At 41.7% G+C, this 20,823-nt stretch overlaps 1 protein-coding gene across 5 annotated transcripts in view; it reads right to left on the minus strand.

Moving 5' to 3' along the window:
- The window catches only part of ANKRD17 (ankyrin repeat domain 17), a 96,823-nt gene extending 76,292 nt beyond the window's left edge, over nucleotides 1–20,531 (minus strand). For 2 of the 5 annotated variants that reach the window (XM_068941302.1, XM_068941301.1), the window contains exon 1: nucleotides 20,021–20,530. In XM_068941302.1, coding sequence (XP_068797403.1) covers nucleotides 20,021–20,422 — 402 coding nt within the window. In that variant the 5' untranslated portion in view covers nucleotides 20,423–20,530. Of the gene's footprint in view, nucleotides 1–20,020 lie in introns of all 5 variants that reach the window. The other 3 variants (XM_068941307.1, XM_068941306.1, XM_068941303.1) reach the window with 2 other exon arrangements.
- Between the last annotated feature and the right edge of the window lie 292 nt (nucleotides 20,532–20,823).

Genomic DNA, 20,823 nt, shown 5'->3' on the forward strand with positions numbered 1-20,823 from the left:
AGCATTAGGAAACTCAGTTGTGCCCTGAGAAAGAGGATCTCAAAGGCATGATGGAGAATCAGCAGCAGACAAGTAAGACTGACCCCCTCCTCCCCTCACTCCCTCCTCGCTTCACTCAAAACACAAGATGAAAATTTCCACAAAGGAAACCCAAGTACCACAGTCTTACAACTCCGGGTGATGGTGGTATCCATTCTGCACAAAACCGGCCAAACCCACCAACCTCTGTTCTGCAACGCCTCTTCTAAAAGCACAGCAAACATCTCATCTCCATAGGTAATCGTTAGAGCTCAGTCATACCTCCAAGTCCTGAAATACTTAACTCTCTCTAGTTTAAACAAATACAGCACGATAAATCCCGTCAGTCCCAGAAAAACCTCATGTACTCATCTTCAGTGAGTGCACAAGGGTCTAACAGCCAAAAAAAGTTAGGTTCACATTTTGACTTGAACAAACTAGTAGAATCAACATTCTCTGTTTAAAAAAAAAAATTGTCTTTTTCAAAGACATGCTCTACTTCTAGCAAATATTCTCTCTGCAGCAAGAATATTCTCATCAAGCTTCAGCCAGCTGACCAGACCTAACACTTCCACTACTAAAATCTCCAAGAAGAGAATTTTCTAGTTGATCACTAAGTTTAGGCGCAGCTATGTTCTGCTACAAAGTCTTTACTTCCACATGTAAAGAAATGGGAAAAATACCCTACTCAAATATCAGAAAAATTCCATATTTTACATGAGCCTACCTCACATGCTCCACATCATTTTTCTACATTATGGAATATGTCAAATTTTACAGCTTTGATTAGAAGTTATTCAAGCAGTACCTCTGAGGTCTGTTCATCTTTGACACCGTAGAACTTCAGTATTAAATTTAAAAACAGGCTCAAGGCTTCTTACATAATTCACGTCACTCAAGGCAAAAGAATTTTTCTGCTACTCAAATACCTTACTGAACACACACTTAGGTTTTGCCTGTACTGCTGGCCAAGTTTCTTTCAAAAGTTCTCTACTGCAAAAGGTAACTGACAGATCCACTCCATTAATATTTTGTCTGCTATTCAGCCAGCCTTTTTAAAAAGTTGTTTACAATATATATACACATTAACAAAATCTAATGGCTAATCCTTATAGGAGGATAACTGAAAGGACAAGTCATTTACCAATATTTTCTATAGACTTCAATCCACTGAAGTTTTCCCTAAAAATAGTAAGTTCTGCAGAAATCCTTCTAGGAAGGCATTTGTGGCATCCTATTGAACAGGCCAAACTATAAGTGGCATGTACACCTATGACAAAGAAAGAACAGCCACTAGACTAGAAAGAATAGCCACTATTACTATCTAGACTACTTAGATAATCAAAAGAACCTCAGAGATATCTTTGCTGCCTTGAGAGAAATTCATCATATAGATGGAAAATTCATCATACAGACATCTACATATCACAGACTACTTTCTGCAAGAAGCTCTTGTCTGTGAAAGGAATCACAGGACAAATCCCATGATTGCACTGAAATATTGTTCCCATGTCAGGATTTCTGACACTCCCGTCAGGCTCTTGCAACTGCTCCTGTACATATGCATCCTGGGGACTGCACCCAAATGTTATCCCAAGTACAAAGCTATAGCCCTACCAACTTGAAGGATTCCTTTAAAAAAAACCTGTCACATGACAATGGCTATATCTCAATGGAATAATTATTCCATCTTCCAAGCATCAAAAAGATTGAACAGATACCTTAGCATACCATTAAAAATGCACATAACCCAGTACTAAGTTTTTTTTTTTTTTTTTTCAAACTTATGACAACACTGAGCACATTTTCAAATGGAAAGAGAATATAATACAGCAACCAAAAAAAAATTCTGTTCTACACAAAAGGAACGTGGCGCACTTTCACAAAGCAAGTGCAAGGTTCCCAGGAAAGGGAGAAACAAGCTCATCTCAAGAGCTGAGCCTTTTCCAGTCCCCCTCGGAGGATGACAGAATCCTCTAACCAAACAAGGAGAGCAGAACTTCACAAACTTACTCCAGTCCCTTGCCGTTTAGCTGAAGACGTATACCCCCCAGCACTTTATAACACATACAAAAACTAAATATAGCCATTAACAATTACTCTGCTCCCTGTATCATTTTTACACTGCAAGTAATAAAAGGCACCACGTCGAATCACTTGGCCAATGCTGAACACTTAGGGACCATACCAAGCACAGGCATACTGTTCAACAACTTAACTTCACTTACAAAAACGTAACTGAAATGATATCCCAGAGCTTCTCAATCTGCATTACAGCTTCCGAAATGCTAGCAAGAGCACAGTTGCACGTGTGTGGGTGATGGGGAGGGTGGAAAACAAGCTAACAAGCTGAACACTCAACTAAAAGCAAGTCACACTGAGCATTCGTTTGCTTCCTCACTCAAAACTCAATGCCTCTCGTGCTCCTGTTCCTTCACATCCTCCCCTCGAAGAGCACGTTACCCACCATCTCAATACCTTTTTTCAGGCTTCGAAAGAGGCTTAATTTCTCAAATGACATCAATCACTTAGCTTAGTAATTTACACTCATGCATAGTATGGAATACTAACTTCCAAAAAGACCATTCCCAAGGCTTCCAACTTCTCCCTGCCCTGAGATCTTTAGTACAACATTACAGTTTTCATGTAGACTTCCATTTTGTTCCTGCATGAAAAAATAGGCATCCAGGAAAAAAAGTGACTACTTGCAAGTCTGCAATTCATTTCATTCAGATTTAAATCGCACGATTTGAGGTTTTAAACACATGACAGGAAACTTATCTTCATGTTTTGCGAAGGTGAACACAAGTCCATTTATTCTTAAGCTTTCACGTCTAGCCCTATCAGTTATTTGCATTAGCTGTTTTCAGAACAAAGCATTTGCTATCCTTAAGACATCCAGACTGCTTTTATTTCAAAGATATCTACCTTTATTTTCTCCTACTACGAAGGGTATGAGTTAGTCAGTATCCTCATCTATTACTACCCATTGAGAATTAGGAAAACAAAACAAACTAGCCTATTCTTCCAGAAAAGCAGTACTTTAAGGAGAAGGAAAAAAAAAAAAAAAAGCAGCTCTCCAAGCCATACACACAATCACGTTTTCTCATTATGGTCTCTTACATTTTATACCCCTAGAACAGAGAAGCCCTTATGTTCCCCACACAGAAGGTGAAAGACTAAACACTTAGAAGAGCAGCTCGGGGAGATAAACTTACAATAGCATTGCTTAAGAACACAAGACTCATATGTTTTAGCACAGCTTGAAATATTACACCCAAGAGTATCTCGGGATAGTATTCAACAACAAAAACCAAGGCCAGAGACATGCATATCAAGGTTGGTTTACCCTATGGTATGTTCAAACAGCAGTAGCACCTAAAGCTGTCTAAGTGAAAAGCAAATGACTTGAAAGCAGGGAGAATAAAAGCATCTGAAAGAACACAGTTCTTATAGGATGAAGTAGATGGTGGGGCCATAAGCACTAAACAGCCAGTAGTCTTTTTTTTTTTTTTTAAAAAAAGAACCTATTTCAATAGTCCAGTATCCCAGATGCCACCACTAAATTTTAGCTGACATCACCCAGCTTCTGTCACCATGAAACATAAGCATTTTAACCATTGATCAGACACCCATTCTGGCACCCTGAAATGCAAGCGTTTTAACAATTGATCAGACAATTCCCACTCTTATATCACAAAAGCACATTGTTATCTATTTACAGCTGATCGAGCAGTACTGGTCACCAACTGTACCAAAGCATATAAACACACATTTTCTGTGTTTTCAGAGTCACAGAGCACAGTGTCAAGGTTGGCCTTCTTAAACTGCGTCCCACTAGGATGCTAACACCTTATTCAACAAAACAGATGAGCTACGTTCATTACCAACAACTCACGTAACTGAGATCAGAAAAAAACCTGAAAGCAGTCCTCATTAAAAACACAAAATATCAACCATCCCCTTCAACGTGGTTTTCCTAAGCATTTCTCTTCAGTAATAGGCAGAGAGATCACCTGAAGAGATCACCTTAGGCAGAACCTCAAGTTCTTGACATAGGGTTGAGACACAAGTAGGGTGGGTCCCCAGCTGAAATTTTGCAACATCTGGATTTTCAGCTTAGCTTAGAGGACTACATGACAAAAACCCTACAGGTCACATGCAGTATCTTGAAAACTCAGGCAATCACGAACAAATTGCATTTGAACATCTCAAATATGACATGATACAGAAGAGACTGGCATTTCTAATTCACAGGAAAACAGAATACAGAAGAAATCCACAAAAGGATTAAAAGTTCTCAAAGCAACAAGGCTCCTCTTCTAACAGTGGAAATAAAACCAGTCATCCAGGATAAGATACATGAGCAATTCAGTATACATGGTAAAGAAACATTTGATGGAACATTCACACAGCTTTTTCAACAGCTGCTTCAAACCTTCTGCATTTGAAGAACTACCTGGGCAAGAAGCATACCCTACTTAACAGCAAAAACGGTAGTATAGTGCCTAGGAGTTCAACCTAGAGAGTCTGATTTGAGCTTTATGGCTGGTACTGGGAGAGCCTTCCCATTACTATTTAATGACAGAATAAATAACAAATAAGACAGAAGAAACCAGCTTCAGAGCAACAAAAGAAAATGAATTAAATAGCTCCACAAGTCATCACACACAGAAGGTGTACTCTTTTACTCCACTGTCTTAGAGGTTGCAAAAATGGCTCAACAGAACAGCACTTGAAATTTAGGAACCTAGTCAAAAATCAAGGAAGTGGGCATTCCCTGATCACTTATCACAGACATAGTGGCTGTAGCTGTTCTGTATTACCAAATATTCTATGGTCACCAAAATTATCTTGAAGAGAGCACAGGAAAGAATTTTTTAAAAATTGAAAATAGCCCAACTTCATTGAGAGACCTCCTAACAAACAAACCACTTGAAATGACACACTGAAATTATGCACCACCTGATGTACATCTACTCCTCCTTGGGCTCTTACGAGCTCTCAGCTTTGTGTTTGGTTCGTTTCTTCCAAGGGTGATAATACTCATACCCACCTTCACCTTGCTGAACTGAGCTGAGTCCTTCCAACCTGCTCTCCAAGTTAAAAATAAAGGTTCCTCAGAACCCTCCACAATCAAGTTGAAGTTAAATTTTCTTGAATATGCATCCATACGAGTGCTTACTAGTCCAGATAAGCTAACTCCCTTGTAAAACCGCACCATAATTTATCTACCCTCATTAGGAATTACTTCCCCAGATGTGCATATACCTTTCATCACTCCTTGATATCATTAGCTACTTCAGATAACTGCTAAGACACTGACAATCCTTCTTACCCGCTGCCACTTCTGAGGCAATTGCTTTAAAAAAAAAAAAAAAAAAATGCACACACACAAATCTGTTTATACCAGAAAAGCATGACCTTCACTTCACAATGGATAGCATCATACATCTCCTGGTGCATTTTGTAAGGTCATTCAGTTCTTTGTCAATACAAAAGAGACTTTAACCAACTGTTTCAGTTTCTCCAAAAGTAAACCTTAAGAATTAAATCTTAAGTCATGACCCTCATCTGCTTTTACTCTCTTCCTGTGCTAGATAGTTTTCTTCTTTACTTCACCTATTTCGGTAGTTACCTCTCTAGTCGCCAGCCCGACTAAATTTCCAACCTCCTTCAGGTGCTTTAGTGAATTTCCATTTAAGTTTTGCTATTGGTGTTGAGGGCAGAGGCTGTTTCACCTGGTACAGTCTACCTTTGTTAACATATGCTGCCTTTTATTCAAATTTGTATTTATTCCTTACCTTTACATTGCAGCATTTCTGGGCATTCAGCCTTTCAATAGTGCTTCTGCTGAAAACTGAGGCAAAGTGTTCATTTCATTTTAGAATCACAAAATTATTCTCACTGCCTCATCCTTGCTCCATTGCAATCTCCTGTTGCAGCTCTATTACCATAAGGAGATAATGGAACTTCTCCATTAGCAGTCCGCATATTTTTGTCCTGGAACAACTATCTAACAATTTTGCTGAACATCGAGTTCCTCCTCGGTGAAAAACTATGCTTTCTCCCAAGACAGATCTTTCATTTCTGTCCAGCATATTCTTTACTTAGCCTAAGGTGGCAAAGCATTCAAGACCCTTCTGCCACACCTAGTATTTTCTGTTCGTTTAGTCTTACTTGTTTTGGTAAGCTCGAGGTGATGAAATTCAAATCCTTAGAAGGGCCTTAATGTGGTATTCTTGAGACCTAAGTTACCCACAGCTCCAAAGAGACTAGTATCTTGGAAAGGTATCCATATTAAGCTACCTTTGAAAGTGCAGAGATAAACACATCACAAGCTTTTTACGTCAATTTAAAAGAGTGCATAAAACCCCAAAAGATTTAAAGACTGACTGTTGGCAACAGGCTTAGATAAATGTTTACTTGAGATGTTTATTGTCTTGACAGAATAAAGTGCTTGATGTCCATCACACATCTCTACTCAGACCTGTTCTCCCATAACAACAGCACACTGCTGACAAAGTACAGTCATCAGTTCGCATGACCTATCGGGATCTGGTAGGATCGGACAATATGACGACTCCATATTCGGAGAACCCTTTTCAAATAAATATTATCTCCTCCCAGTAAGAGTTGGGGGATTTCAGCATTCACACTGCGATACGATTTCCTAGAAGATTTATCATTCAAGGGTCAGCAAGAAGGCAATCCCTCCCACAACTGGATAAAGTTAGCAGAACAATGCCAAGAATGTAAGGAAAACTAAGGATTCACTGACAGCACAGACAAGCTCAAAGCAAGGCATTCAGCTTATAGTACTTTCTCCAAGGCAAGACACTTCAACAGCTAGCTCTGTCTCAACCAAGATTCAACTTTCAGCCCAAGAATCATGAGCTAACGCTTTTAAACTCTGTTAGCAGTCTGTTAATCCTTACACCAGAAACGCACAAACAGAAAGTAGTTTCACAGTATAGAAGTATTTCTGAAATAAGTATTCATTTATGACTAAATAAAATTGACCTCTAAACAGAGTTTTATCATCTAGTAAATAAGTAGCATTCTGGCACAGAATGACGAAAACTATCCAAACAGCAAAGAGCCTTCCTCCTTGGGAAGTGTTTACGTAAGCCCTATGCTCATTTTGCAACTTTAATTCTGTAAGGCATAGAAAAGGAGAAACGAAAAGCAAATCTTTTTCTACATATAACACTGCCCCAACGATGCAACGAAACCAGAACCTCATTGAAAGCCATTCTGCCAAGCTATATTCCTGCAGATTCATACACTGGACAAATCAGAAGGTATTTTCTATCTTATTAGAAGACCTCCTAAGATTTCGCTATGGAGAAAATGCCCAAAACAAACAAAAAAGAATTGACACAAAGCTAAAAATGAGGAAAACGCATTTTTTTTTAAAAGCAATTAAAAGGCTTGGTTATTTTCCCCATCAAAAGCATAACATTGCTGCCACCAACTTTAGTCCAAATGGAACTTTCAGTAGGAGAGCGTTCTTGAAAGTTTCTCCCCTTGAAGTACTTGATGTTTTCACTGGGTGATATTTCAGGACTGTTCTAAATCTTTACTCTGAGAACCTTGAACTCAGTAAGAAAATTGGCATTTAGGCTAAAACACAACTAAGATGGGGAACAGATGCGGTGAATACACCAATTCAGAGACAGGGAGGGTGGTGGGGAGCATCCTTCTTAAAACCAATTAGCCCATATTCCCTCCACTTGTGAAGGGCTTGCGGTAGGACAGCTATGTGCTATTTAAGTGGCATTTGTAGAGTCTCTAAATAAGGTACAATTATTTACATGTGGGAGTCCAACAATATTCATATTAGTGCCTCTCAAACTCTAAGATAGGTATTAATGCAAGACATCTTCCCATTAGTGCATGCAAATGAGATTAAGAGATAGAAGCCGTGCTCTATCTACATGCATGGGTGTATGTACACCATTGAGTATGCAACAAGTGAACATGCCCACTTCAGCAGAAGCTGTTCTGTATTTTCCCCTGGTCACTGTTTGTAAACAAGCTCTCAAATACAGATAGGCTTTCCCTCAGATCTGATATGATGCAACACATATCAGCAATTTCAGCTGCAGAACACGGTGCGCAGAAGATAACATAAACCTCAGTAGCCATAAAAGGACCAAATGCAACGAGCAGGATGCTAGCTCCTTTTTCTCCCAGTTCTTCAGTCATTAAGCTCATAGGAAAACACATGAAGAACTTGCCTAATGTTTTCAGCCTAAGCAATTTCTGCAGGTAACAGCTATCAGCCTTTTGAAGTTGTTGAACAGTTTAAATGAAAATACATTCCTCACAAAGAGTTAAGATGCTCTCAACAGAATAACCCAGTTCCTAGATCAGAGTCCCCACTTCCTTCCCAAGCAGCAAAGCCCATGATTTTCTTGTGTGCATTATAATCCAATTAACAGTACATTGATATGACCTATTTCCATGCCAAATTCTAATCTAGGATCTGCTGGATCAGGATCGCCATGTCTCCATGGCTGAACAGCTTTACATTTAGGTGGGCTGTTAGTAGTGATGAATTCAGACTTGATTTATACCAGACTTCTAGAGCTATCCTAACTGCTATGGAAACAAGCAGAGCTCAGAATATCATACTTGACTTTTCTTTCTTTTACAAAGCTGTCACTAAATGGAGTTACTTTGCTGGTATCTTCAAGTTTATGGACAGAACTGTTCAATGAAAACATACTCCTTTCATCTACAGCAATACTAAGTCTGGAATCTAACACAGAACAAGCTGTTGGGAAAGGTTGAACTAGGAGGAATAAACACATTGAATAAAAACAAAGAGAACATTCTGTGTTAGCTATGTTCTTTCAACATGGTTGCTCACTTCTAGTCTCATCTGAAGTTACTTACAAGATCAAGAAGTCCTAAGGACCTCATAGCAGAACAGAAATGCATTTACTATCAGCACAGTTGTCCTGACTACCTGCCAGGTTAAAATACCTCTAGCTGAATAGTGAGTGTTAACTGCAGCTCAGTAACTCCTGTTCCCCATCTCTCTTGATTGGGTCTTTTTGGGGGGGGGGGGGGGGAATCATAGGTTCAGTTTTATCTCTGATATCAGAAGAACAGTACAACATTTAAGTTACAGATACCTGCCCTTCTCATTCCAAGATGCACTCACCATATGAGCCTAATTTTAGCTGAAGACAAACTCTGAAGGTATTCAAGAATCCAAAAAAAAAAAAATCAAATCACCTTTGGTCTGAAACAGTATAGCTAGACAACACTCACTGCCTTGACTTGAAAGGTCCTTCCAAACCAACAGGCACCCTGAGGCAATCTCTCTCGTTTTAATTCAAACTAAATCCATTGCACAGAGCCTAACGAAATTGCTTTATTGTGACAAAATTTAATAAATGCATTAGAAGTTACTTAGAGCCCAAACCAAACAGTCACTTTCTGTTATCACAGAAGGTTATCAGAGGATTTAAATATGGCCCAGACTGGGCAGAACACTTGTTTTGACAGACACTGCTCAGGTTATTTCTATTAATAACTATTCCAACAGTTGGAAAAGGCTGCATCCTCTGCAATACCTATCTCTGGATTACAATGAAAACTACCACTGAAGATGACTATCATTCTTGAAAGCTTTTTTTGTTTTGGATGTAAAAGATAGGCATTTAATAGAATGCACTGAGAATTACATTCCTACTTCTTTTTCAAATCTAATTCTCTCAAACAATTTCTTACTAAGTGACACTATTTCATACACTTCAAAACTGCTAACGCTGATAAAGTTACTGAAGGCAGAGATCTGCTGGCTACCAGGTTTTGATGATACACAAACATACCAAAGCGATGGTGGGTCAGAACAGCCCAGCAGTCCCAAAGCACAGGAGGAATTAGCATCTGCAGTAACTTTCATAACAAACACTGCACTTGCCAGAGCTGTTTCTTCCTCAATGCTCAGCTAAAGAGGACATATCAAGTCCCACATACATGAACAAGCCATGTCCTGAGCTGACAACAGCTCGGTTCCATACTCGAGAAAGAAAGCTCTCAGCGCCCCTTCCCACGTTTCATCAGCTTTAGTGCCTTCTGGCTCCATCACAGACCAGCTATTCGGGACAATGAGAGCTGGTAAAACATAAGCAGTGTAAACGCGCAGCTGGGAATAACTGAGGGTGGAAGATATTTCCCCCTCTTGGCAGAGGTTAGCTATTAGATGAACTCATCACATCGTGCTGTGCCATACACGGAAGATTTTTGGAGGACGCAACTCCAGTTCACATACTAGTACGTTTCCAAAAGCTCACTCAAAGATGCAAAGACATTTAGCCTGATTTTACACAGAAGTCGTATAGACGCATACACATTTCCCCCACACAGGCTTGAAAAGCCCTTTTAAAAGTTTAGCACATAGAGTTTGCCACTATAATTATCACTGAGGAAATCCTTCATCAAGCTGATGCTTCCCAAAAATACCAGCATGCTGTTATGCCAACTTTCACTTCTGTTACTGACTGAGATGGACAGAAGGCATATGTTCATCTACCCAGCAAACTGTTAAAATAAGTGCTCTTACTCTTTAAGATAGCTTGGTTATTCATATTATGGTCACCATATTGATCCCAGTCATGCTTTGCGACTACTTTACGCTAGCCAGCACAGAGTGTGATCCCTTTGCTGCCTTTCACTGAATAACGTAGAGGTGGAAACGGTGATTCTGAAAAGTGCAGAAACTCTTGAACAAAACACTGCTTCCATCCTCCCTTTCTCTTCCCATCCCAAACACGCTGGTTTACTGAACCCAACAAATACATTTTGTCTGAAGAATCTTCAAAGCTTTAAAGCTAGGGGGGGAAAAAAAAAAATCTCTACATGATCTATCTTTCCAGGACTGTACCAGACACTTTCAAATACAAGATCCAAAGAAACTGTAGAGTAACTGAAGAGAATTACCTAGCCCTTTAGTATGAGAGTTTTCACACATCTGTAGCATTCTCAACAATTCAAGTCCTCAAAGACATGAATGTTTTTTTTTTTGATAGACATTTAAAGGAATAGTTCCACCGAAAAAGGCAGTCCTCATCTCTTCTCCCTGTCCAAATTCCTGGCCCTTTGCTGTGTCAGCACAAGCTCTTGTGTGACTGCCTGACTCAAACTGAATCAAGGAACTCATTAGCTGCAAACATGCTTTTTCTGCAGCTGATTTTTTCTTCCCCTCAACCAGATTATTTCCCAAGTGGCTGGGAGGCACAGTATTTTTTTTTTTTTTAAATCCCCATCTCCCCATCCCCTCCCCCCTCTCTTTTTTTTTTTTTTTTTTGAGTAGCAGTACTCACTGCAATCTTCACAGAAGCCTGATTCCCCTGACTTCAGGGGGACTAATACTCCCACCAATAAAGACTCCAAACAGCACTGAGTACTTCCGGAAAACCAAAATCACATCATGAGTTTTAATTTTAAACTTCAATGAAGTGCTGTTCACCACTCTGTGGAGGAAAACCAATTCACACTTGCAGAAGGGCATAAAAAGGAAAACTCTGCACGTAAAACACTTTAGGATAGGACTGAACAAAAGGAAAGAAGTAGTTCAAGCCGTAAATTTAAGGCATAGGAAAACATTTGGATCACCAAAGACCTTGCATACACAGATTTACTTGGGAGCTCCAGCTTCTCATAAAAGAAGATGTTCCAGTCCTGTTCTTAAGGGAGTGGGAAAAACACAGCACAAAAACGACCTCTTACTCTTATATCTGTATTGCTCCCTGGCAGAGGGAGAGTTTTCAGATGTTCCCCTTCTGCTGAGGCTCTATTCTCCAGAGGAGCTTTTGCAAAGAGGGACAGATGTAATGGCTTAGGAGCAAGCATTGCTGTTTTACTTGGGCAGGGGTAAATGAACCTGAGTCCAAACACAAGGTAGCTTGCTTGGCAAAAGAAAGATCAAGTCACACTGCATGAAAGACGCCTCTAATTTTAAGCTGGGGGGCGGGGGGTAAGAAACGAATCAAGACATAAAATGAACATATAGGTACTTCACTTTTTGGCTGTTTCAACTTGAACTTGAGGAGAACAGACACCAAAACAAACCGATGTCCTAATCGCAACACCTCATTGTACTTAATAGCCCTCTGCTCTCCTAGCTCTACTATCTAGCACCTGAACAGCCGCTGCTCAGATCCGTATTCATATAGGCACAAAGCTATCTGCTCTTGATGGCTAACACCACAGAGTCCCAATTCAAGCTAAGATATAGGAAAAGTTTAAAAAAAAAAAAACCCTCCACACAACAAGGTTTGCTTCAGCTTCTTGTATTTCCTACACTATACCACTGTATTTGTAAGATATAAGCATCGAGCTAAACTACAGCAGAGAAAAACTACTTGTGCTTCAGATGCCAGTAATTTCCATCTATCAAAACCAGGTTTGGAAGATGCAAGGAGAACCATCAACACTCAACCAAAAAGGAAAAATTGCAAGCACAAATGAAGCTATCCGAAATACATGCTCCAGCCTGATTTTTATCATCGTCTACAACCACTACCTTACTAGGAAAGCAAGGTGAAAGAACAGTTAAGGAATACCTGCATGTGGCTTAATTCCTCAGAGAGCTATAGGTTTAAGACTGCATTAAGGGAGGGAAAGAATTACCTGAAAAACATCTGCAATCCTGAGATAACCTCTGGGTACTGATTAGCACAAAGCACTAACTGCTTAGTGAAAGCAGAAAGGAAATGCTGCCCTTTATTGGTCAAGTATATATTCTTTTCAAATATTCCTGTTTCCCTTGCACAATGACTGCACAGAGGCAACCAGAATTCACACACTAACACCAAGACATACTTAAAATTCACTGATGAGGCTGTCAATGTGTTATGGAGGACGCTTGTCTCTGAGTATATCTGTTAGTTAAACGCCCTTATCCAAACCATTTGCTAACATTAAGTCTCTACCCGCCCACACACTTGGTATTCTTTTTTTAAGGCACAAGAAGTTATTTCAAGAGCAACAGGATTCAGAAAAAACACACAGCTGCAGGAGCTCTACAGATACAGCATACCTTCTCAAGATACAGCATACCTTCTCAAGATGCTGTCTCAAGTCAGCCACCTAGAATGCCATAGCACAAAGCAATCAGAAGCACGTTATCCACTCAGGAAAAAAAGTCCACTGCCTACCCACATCCTAAACATTAATATTAAAAATGCATCCTATTTTGTTTAACTCAAAGGGGTGTGTTTCTTCAACCTTGCAAACAAACCCTCCTTATCTGTCTCAGATCCGCAGCAATGATTTTGCATTCCTACCTAAAACTTCCAAATCAACATATCCTAAGTGCACATGAACAGTCCTTTTTTCAAAGCATGAAGAGTAGAAAAACATATTATCCCACTTGTCTTTGAATTTGACAAAGGAGGAAATTTCCTCACATCTCAGCTAAATCTCTTCCACAGAAAGCATTCTCTTTAAAGAGCTAAATTACTCACTTAAAATATGGGGCTTTTAGCTCCAGCTTGCATATAAAGGAAGAGTTAAGTAGTTCTCCTGGAGAAATACAGCCTTAACTGCAGGGAAATAAGCAAATGCATATGGCACCACTGACAGATAACACTAGGTCATGCAGTGGTCAATTTACACTAAGGCCTTTTTTTTTTAGATCTAGATATTCACTAACAACTTCAATTAAGTAAACAAACATCCTGAAGATGGAAAAAATATACACTAGCTTTAACAAGACACAGTTTATTAGCTCCACATACCTATAGTGTTTTCCATGCACAAAGAGGCACCACTCGAGCTTGCTTACCAGCTCAGACAGCAACAGTACAAATTCTCCTAACCAGCATATGAATTTGAGTAATCTGCAATGCTTCAGAAAAGGGGACATATGCAAGACACGATCCACAGGAGATGGGAAGAAAATGAAGAGGCAAAACATCTGCCAGTAATGATAAGGTAGGGAACGACACCAAGCCGGCCAAATCATTATTCCAGTTTTCCAAACTGATTTGATTGCAACCTGTTCCAGTGAAAAATAACCAAGGCGGACACAACATTTTTGGCTAACACCTCCAGTGGTCAGTTACAGAAAATTTTAACGTGGTGGAACTTCGTTGCAGAATTCAACTACCAACTTGCCCTGTGCGACCTGACAGTTCAGAGATTTTTGATAATCATCCTTAACATACTTTCAGGCAAACTTTAATCGCCTCTCAAGATCAGCAGAAAATTCAAGAACACTAACTCTTGATAGTTATATCCCATCATACTTACGATATTCCCCACGCGAGACAAAACATAAAATTTCACCTGCAGCATCAAACAAACACCAATATATTTTCTGTAAAGAGGGTTTTTTTTGTTTTGTTTTTTTTTTTTTTTAAATCAGGAGTATGTAACATACAGGTCAGCACTAGGGTTTCCGAGTTGTCATGATAAGGCCATTTCTAGAGATGGAAGAGATGTCTGCCACAGACTCTGCTGTGGCTCACCTGATTTCTCAGTCAGGTCAGTTGAACTGGTGCAGGATAAGTGCTGTTATACCACGTGACACACTGTATTAACTGTGCCAATAAGGAAAAAGCCAAAGTCACCTTAGCTCTTACATAAGAAGTTTTTTTCTGAGGGATTTCACTATCGTTCCTTCTTCTGAAAGGAAGAAACAAAACAGTTCAGGGAAGAAATGCTGAAGGGAGAGGCACAAAGATGCAAAATACAGGACTCTGAACTGTTCATCAGGATTTCACACACTAATAAGGACAGATCTCAATTAGTTGCATTTTCAGCCCTTTAGTTGAAGGGACAAAGAGATTAAAGTAATGGCAGTACAGAGAAGGTATCATACAGTGGTCAACTGAGGCATGCTGGCTGGTTAGCAGCTTTCCAGAAGCCAAAGGCCCTCCCATTCACACTTCTGTATTCTCAGGAGTCTAATTAAGAGAGCTGGCGTAAATTGGGCACAGACTTAAAAAATAAAATTCCTGCTTGAAATCAACAGCTTACATTAACTTCCAATCTATTACAACCTTCTATAATTTAAGCATTACAGTTGTGTGCTGTTGACACTCAAAGTTGCACCAGTAAGCCCAATTTTTCAGATTAACACCTTATATCCAAAGATAAAATGAGCTGTTGAGAGCAACTGCTTCTGCATCATGAGATTTTAAAACAACAGAAAACCCCAATCCTCTATTTCATCTCACTAGCCCAGTTCCATTACTGATTCATTCACAAGGGGGGGGGGGGAACAACATTAAAAAGACTTTTTATAGAAGCAATGAGGGCAACATGAAAACAAGAATGCCTGAGAAACAGCTAAGTAGTCTTAAAAACATCCATTCCATAGGCAAGCGCTTTCAGGTGTATCTACCATGAGCATTCCTAAGCACAGTCCTCAATTATTTGCAGAAATCATCCGAGAACCACTGACAAACTAAATCAGCCAAAATAACGTCATCCACAAAAAACACCACCACCTCCAAGATTGATCTACATCTACTCATCATGAGGCTCTTCAGTTGAGAGAGGCAACACACACATAAAATGGATGCGACACTAAAAAAGCAGTAATAAATGATATATTTTTGCTAGTTCACTGCCAGAAGCAAACATTCCGGAAGTTCCAAAACTTAAAATCAGCTTGTAAACAGAGTTTAAACAATTAAACCTTTCTGTGTTTCATAAGGGAAGTTCTAATGCACTCTAGACATCAGACTCATATCAGCTCCTGCACAGATGAGGACTTGCTCCTTTTTTGCCATTCCTTAGTTTATTCACAGCAAACGTTTAACAGAATCAGCCCATATGAGAAAATTTTCAAGGAGCCTGTCGATTTATTTTCCAGAACCTGTTCAGAGCAACTGCTAAGCCATGTTTTCAAATATAGACAAGAAAGAACTCCCTAAAAAACCTGCTTCAAAGCTAAAGCTTCACATTATATATCAACTTTCACCTAATTAGCTTTTTTTTTTTTTGATTTCTATGTCCTGAAAATCATTCCTTTAAGAAGATTAGCATATAGGCCTTGGACCTGTCCTCCTAGCACATGAAATTTGATAGGCAATTTTCTTCATCTTCAGGTATCACAGATTTACTTGTCAAGAATAAGCCACATTAAATGGGAGGGGCAAAGACCACTGTACAGACCACCACTAGAAGCATCTTTCCATTAAAGATCCATCAAATAGACTGGCCAAAAAGCACAGTTTTTTTTCATTTACACTTTTCATATAATTCCAACTCAGAACAGAGATGCGTTAACCAACAGAAGATCCAAGAAATGAATACTATTTCTGTCATGCAACTCTATGCTTCTACAGATAACTAATTTGTACCTTAAGCTTCAAAGCAGCTCAAGGAAAGCTACGCAAGGTCCTTAAAGATAGTTACATGCTTCATCCACAAACATCTCAGCCATAAACATTTAACATGTCAGTCAACTCAATATATTTCACGAAGTATATCTTCATATACTGCCCTGTACCTATGCAATTTTTGCCTGAATGCACACTGTGAGCTGTCACCTGATCAAATCGTCACTGCAGTACCATTTGACAGTGACAGATACAGCTCCTTAAAACAGCTTATGAGACTACTTCTTTTAAAAAAACTGAACAGTTTGGTTTGTTATATATAACATGATGACTCAAACTAAGGCCAGAATTCTACCAGAAAGCATGCAAGTTGACCTCCTGCTCAGTAAAACGGATAGTAGGCATGTACACCTGAAAAACAAACCTGCCACAATAACGTTTTTCTGATATTTGACTTTCCATCATTTTTCTCTCACCTCAAGATTCCTCTTCCCGCATACTGAAAAGAGTTCACACATTTTCTTTTCCCAAACCCCCAGTTAATAAAAGACAATTTGCCATTTACAGACTATACTGAACTGCGCTACCAAGAATATTGGGCTTTTTTTGGCAAACAGTAATTGGCTGCAATTTCAGTAAGCAACCTTAGAGGTTACCCTGAACATTGTGGTCAGAGCTCATTAAGCTGTTGGTATGAAATATCAATTAAACTTCTTCCACCAGAGCTCCATTCAATGGCTATGCTGCCACATTGAGATCTAACAGCATTTAGAAATAGACTGAGATGAAAACATCTGATTACTACTTTTTATTCCATTCCATCAGCTCAGTAACGACTAAGCCAAAACAATGTCTTTCCACTCATGGGGTTCCTGTGATTTAGTATCTGCCAGGTCTCCAACTGTGCTTCCTTGCCTTGTTCCTATGTACTCCTGATATTTAGAAGCTGTCACATTAATAGTCAAATCTCAAGTTCCTCACTTCACAGATTAGAGAAGACTCAAGGTATGGGAAGAGCAAAAACTAGCCTAACTGCCCTAACTTTACATGGATAATAAACTGAACGATTGGGAGGGAGCATCAACTGCTGCATCATTGCTTACAGTGTTTCCACAATGTTTTCCATTTACAGCAAAACCATAAAGTAAAAAAAGAATTTTGAATTTGTGTGTCTGCCAGACCGCCAGTGGTCAGAAGACCACAACCAAACTGCTGAAAGCTACACAGGCTACACACATCTCAAGAAAAGCCTGAATTAAAAGCAAAACAGAAAACAAGCAAAAAAAAAAACACAGCAGAAGCTCCAAGTTATTATTTTTAAACAAAGCTTTTGAAAGCCAAAATTAAATATCAGGTTGCTTTCAAGACAAGGAAAGCTCCCTTTCTTCAAGAACATTCAAAACATCTCCTCCCCAGGAGTTACTGGAAGCTACTTTGAAGTTAGAGCCTCCACTCCATTATTCAGGCCATCCTCACATTCACATTCCTAAAAAACAGTGATTTCAGCTGTGCATATTCTACCAAGCTGCAACATTCGATCCTGAAGTCAGTGAGAGAAAGGCCAAAATCATTTTTTTTGTAAGCAACCTGAATGACCAAGAAGAAGAATTATAAATGAAGCAGAACACATACATTTCCTGATGCATCCTGAACCTGACAAACTCAATGATGTTCACTTCTGTATAGTGTGCCTACCCACTCAATACTTGAGCTCAGAACACCAGCCTGGGAAGCCTTCACTGACTGTGACTAAGACAAAGAAGCCAAGGAAGCTTCTAGATGCCAGAATTGCCTTCCTAGCTATTGATATCAACAATACAAGCATTTCTGTCAAAAAAGGCAAGTCTTCTCCCGCTGCCTCGTGATATTTTAATGACCATTGGCTTTTCTATCTCTCCGGTCATCCTAAAGCGTATTAAATAGGTACCTGGCTAAGGCACGTAAGGCACTCCATACAAGCCGAGGCTCACGTCAGCTGAGATTACAGGCGCTCCTTCCTTCTCTTTGCGTTTCTCACCAGGCCGCGTACCATACCGATTGAAAGTTACCTTGTATAAGGAACCATTCTGAAGAGTGGACCGCTAACGCCTAAGGACCCCATAATCAATCTGCCTATGATTTTGCCAGTCAGTCTTACTTTACGTAAATTCTGTGGAAGGTTCCTTTCATACACCTAAGCCAGATGCTTAACTCTCACCTGTCTCTAGACCACTTTCATCCCTCCTTGCCTTGCACCACCACTGTGAAACCCAATGGGCTCATCTCAAGCAAGGAACAAACTTTGAGCTATTCAAGTGCCTGTAGGATTGCTAGATGTCACAGTTGAACACACGAGTGCAGCTGCCTAACTTTATGCTTTGAGAACTTTAACCCACATGGTGATATATATAAAATACAGGTACTACAAAAAAAAAATAAACAGACATAACTGCTTGTTGAGACACACACTCACTGCGTACAATTTCTTTTACGACAATTGGATAAAATGGTTCTAGTACCAACTTCTGCAGTCAAAAAATGCAGAGTAATTCTTTACCGTGGAAAAACTCTAATACCTTAGCTCTTAATCATATTGGTCTCTTCTGTCCCTTTTTTCTTCCCTATTTTAATATCTAATACAAAAGTAGACTATGTTACTTAAAATCCAAACTGCTTATAAAAAAAGCTCAGGGAAAAGCTTACAGATTTACAGTGGACTACTTCGAGGACACAGTTCAAAAAAGCAGAAGCACACATTCAGCTTAATAGGTTACAAATATAAAACTAGTCAGCAAAGTAACTGTGTGTGACTACATATGCAAATAACAAGAAAGGGGCTTTGGTCTTTATTTGCCCTTTCCAGCGATACCTACCCAAAAAACCTCACCTTATATGAAAGCAAGTTGAGAATGCTTCCCTGAACTTGTTTCAGTATGACTCTTAAACAGCAGCTACTGCCAGGTTCAGAGAGCGCTTGGGACAAGATCAAAATGACCAGGACTCTAAAGCAGCCTTCGCTTGAGCTAGGAAGAGTCACCTGCTTTCACTGACGATGAATCTATTCCTGCTATTGGCAGTGTGAGGAGGTTTCAAGCAATGCACCCTTCCTAGCGGGGACCTATCCCCCAAGACCAAGCCCAGGGCTTTTGGGGTTACGACGTGCATTCGCTAAGTTAAGCGCCCTAGGGTCGCGGCTCTGATCTGAAGGAAGCGCAGGCCGGCACAGGTGGCCACAAAACGCAGAACCTGTCCTGGGCCTTTCCCTGTAGCAGCAGCCACCTACCAAAAAAAAAAAAATTTTAAAAAAGGGAAAAAAAGGGGGGTAGAGGGAAAGGGAGAAAAAAAATACCTCGACATTAACCCAATAAACCACAATCCAAACCCCAAAGTGGAAACCAAGGCCGGCTGCAGACCCCCTGGACGAAACCCGTCATGGGCGGGTGGGGGGGGGAGGCTGGGGTATCCCTCCCCCCGCCCCCGCCATCCCCCAGGGCCTGCGGCGGTGCTCGGCTCCCGGCGCCGGTCCCGCCCCGCCACGAGGCGGCCCGGGGGCGGCGCGGTGCTGCCCCCTTCCTGCCTCTGCGGCAGGGCCCGGCGGGCGGAGGAGGCGGCACCGGGGCTGGGGGGGGGGGGGGAAGAGGGGAGAAAAATTATGAAACCGGCTCAGAGAGAGCAACCCCGAAGGCCTTTCCCCCCCCCCTCCCCAGTACCTCGGAGACCTCCTCCTCCTCCTCCTCTTCCTCCTCGTCGTCGTCTTCTTCTTCCTCCTCCTCCTCCTCTTCGTCGTCGCTGCCGCCGTTGCTGCTCTCGCTGCCGCCGCCGCCGCTCTCGCTGCTGCTGGCCGGCCGGCCGGCCCGCCCGCTCCGCTTCGCTTTGCCCGCCGGCGGCTTCTTCTTCAGCAGCAGGTCGCACACCCGCACTAACCCCCGTGGTGGTGGTGCCGCTGCCGCCGCCGCCACCCCGGCCGGGCACGGCGGCGTCGGTGGGGAACCGGTACCACCGCCGCCGCCGTTGCTCAGCCCCTCCGGCGGCCCGGGCCCTGCCGTAGCGCTCCCGGCTTCGCCGCCATCACCTCCCTCCGCCTCCGCCGCCACGCTGGGCGCCTTCTCCATGGCCGCTGCCGCGCGTTGGCCTCCTCCCGCGGAGGAGGAGGAGGAAGAAGGAGGAGGAGGAGGAGGCAACCGGGGCGGCCGCCGCTGCCTCGGTCACCTCTAGCGCCGGCGCCGCGCTACCTCTCGCGATACTTGGGCCGCCGTCACCAACGGCTGCCGCCGGCTCGCGCCGCCCGGCTCGAGCGGGCCCCGGCCCCGCGCGCGCGCGCGCGCTGCCCCCCCGCCCCTCCCGCCCTCACCCGCGCGGCCGGCCGGCCGCGCGCGCCTCTGCCCCCTGCTCGCGTCCGACCACCACGGACCTCCCTCCTCTTTCCCCCCCCTTCCCCTCCCCTCCCCTTCCCGGCGGTGGCGGCAGCGACCCCCTTTCCGTGCGTGTGCCTCGGTCACCGCCCCGGCGCCGG

Source organism: Struthio camelus, chromosome 4 (genome assembly GCF_040807025.1).
Source record: "Struthio camelus isolate bStrCam1 chromosome 4, bStrCam1.hap1, whole genome shotgun sequence".
Classification (NCBI taxonomy): Eukaryota; Metazoa; Chordata; class Aves; order Struthioniformes; family Struthionidae; genus Struthio; species Struthio camelus.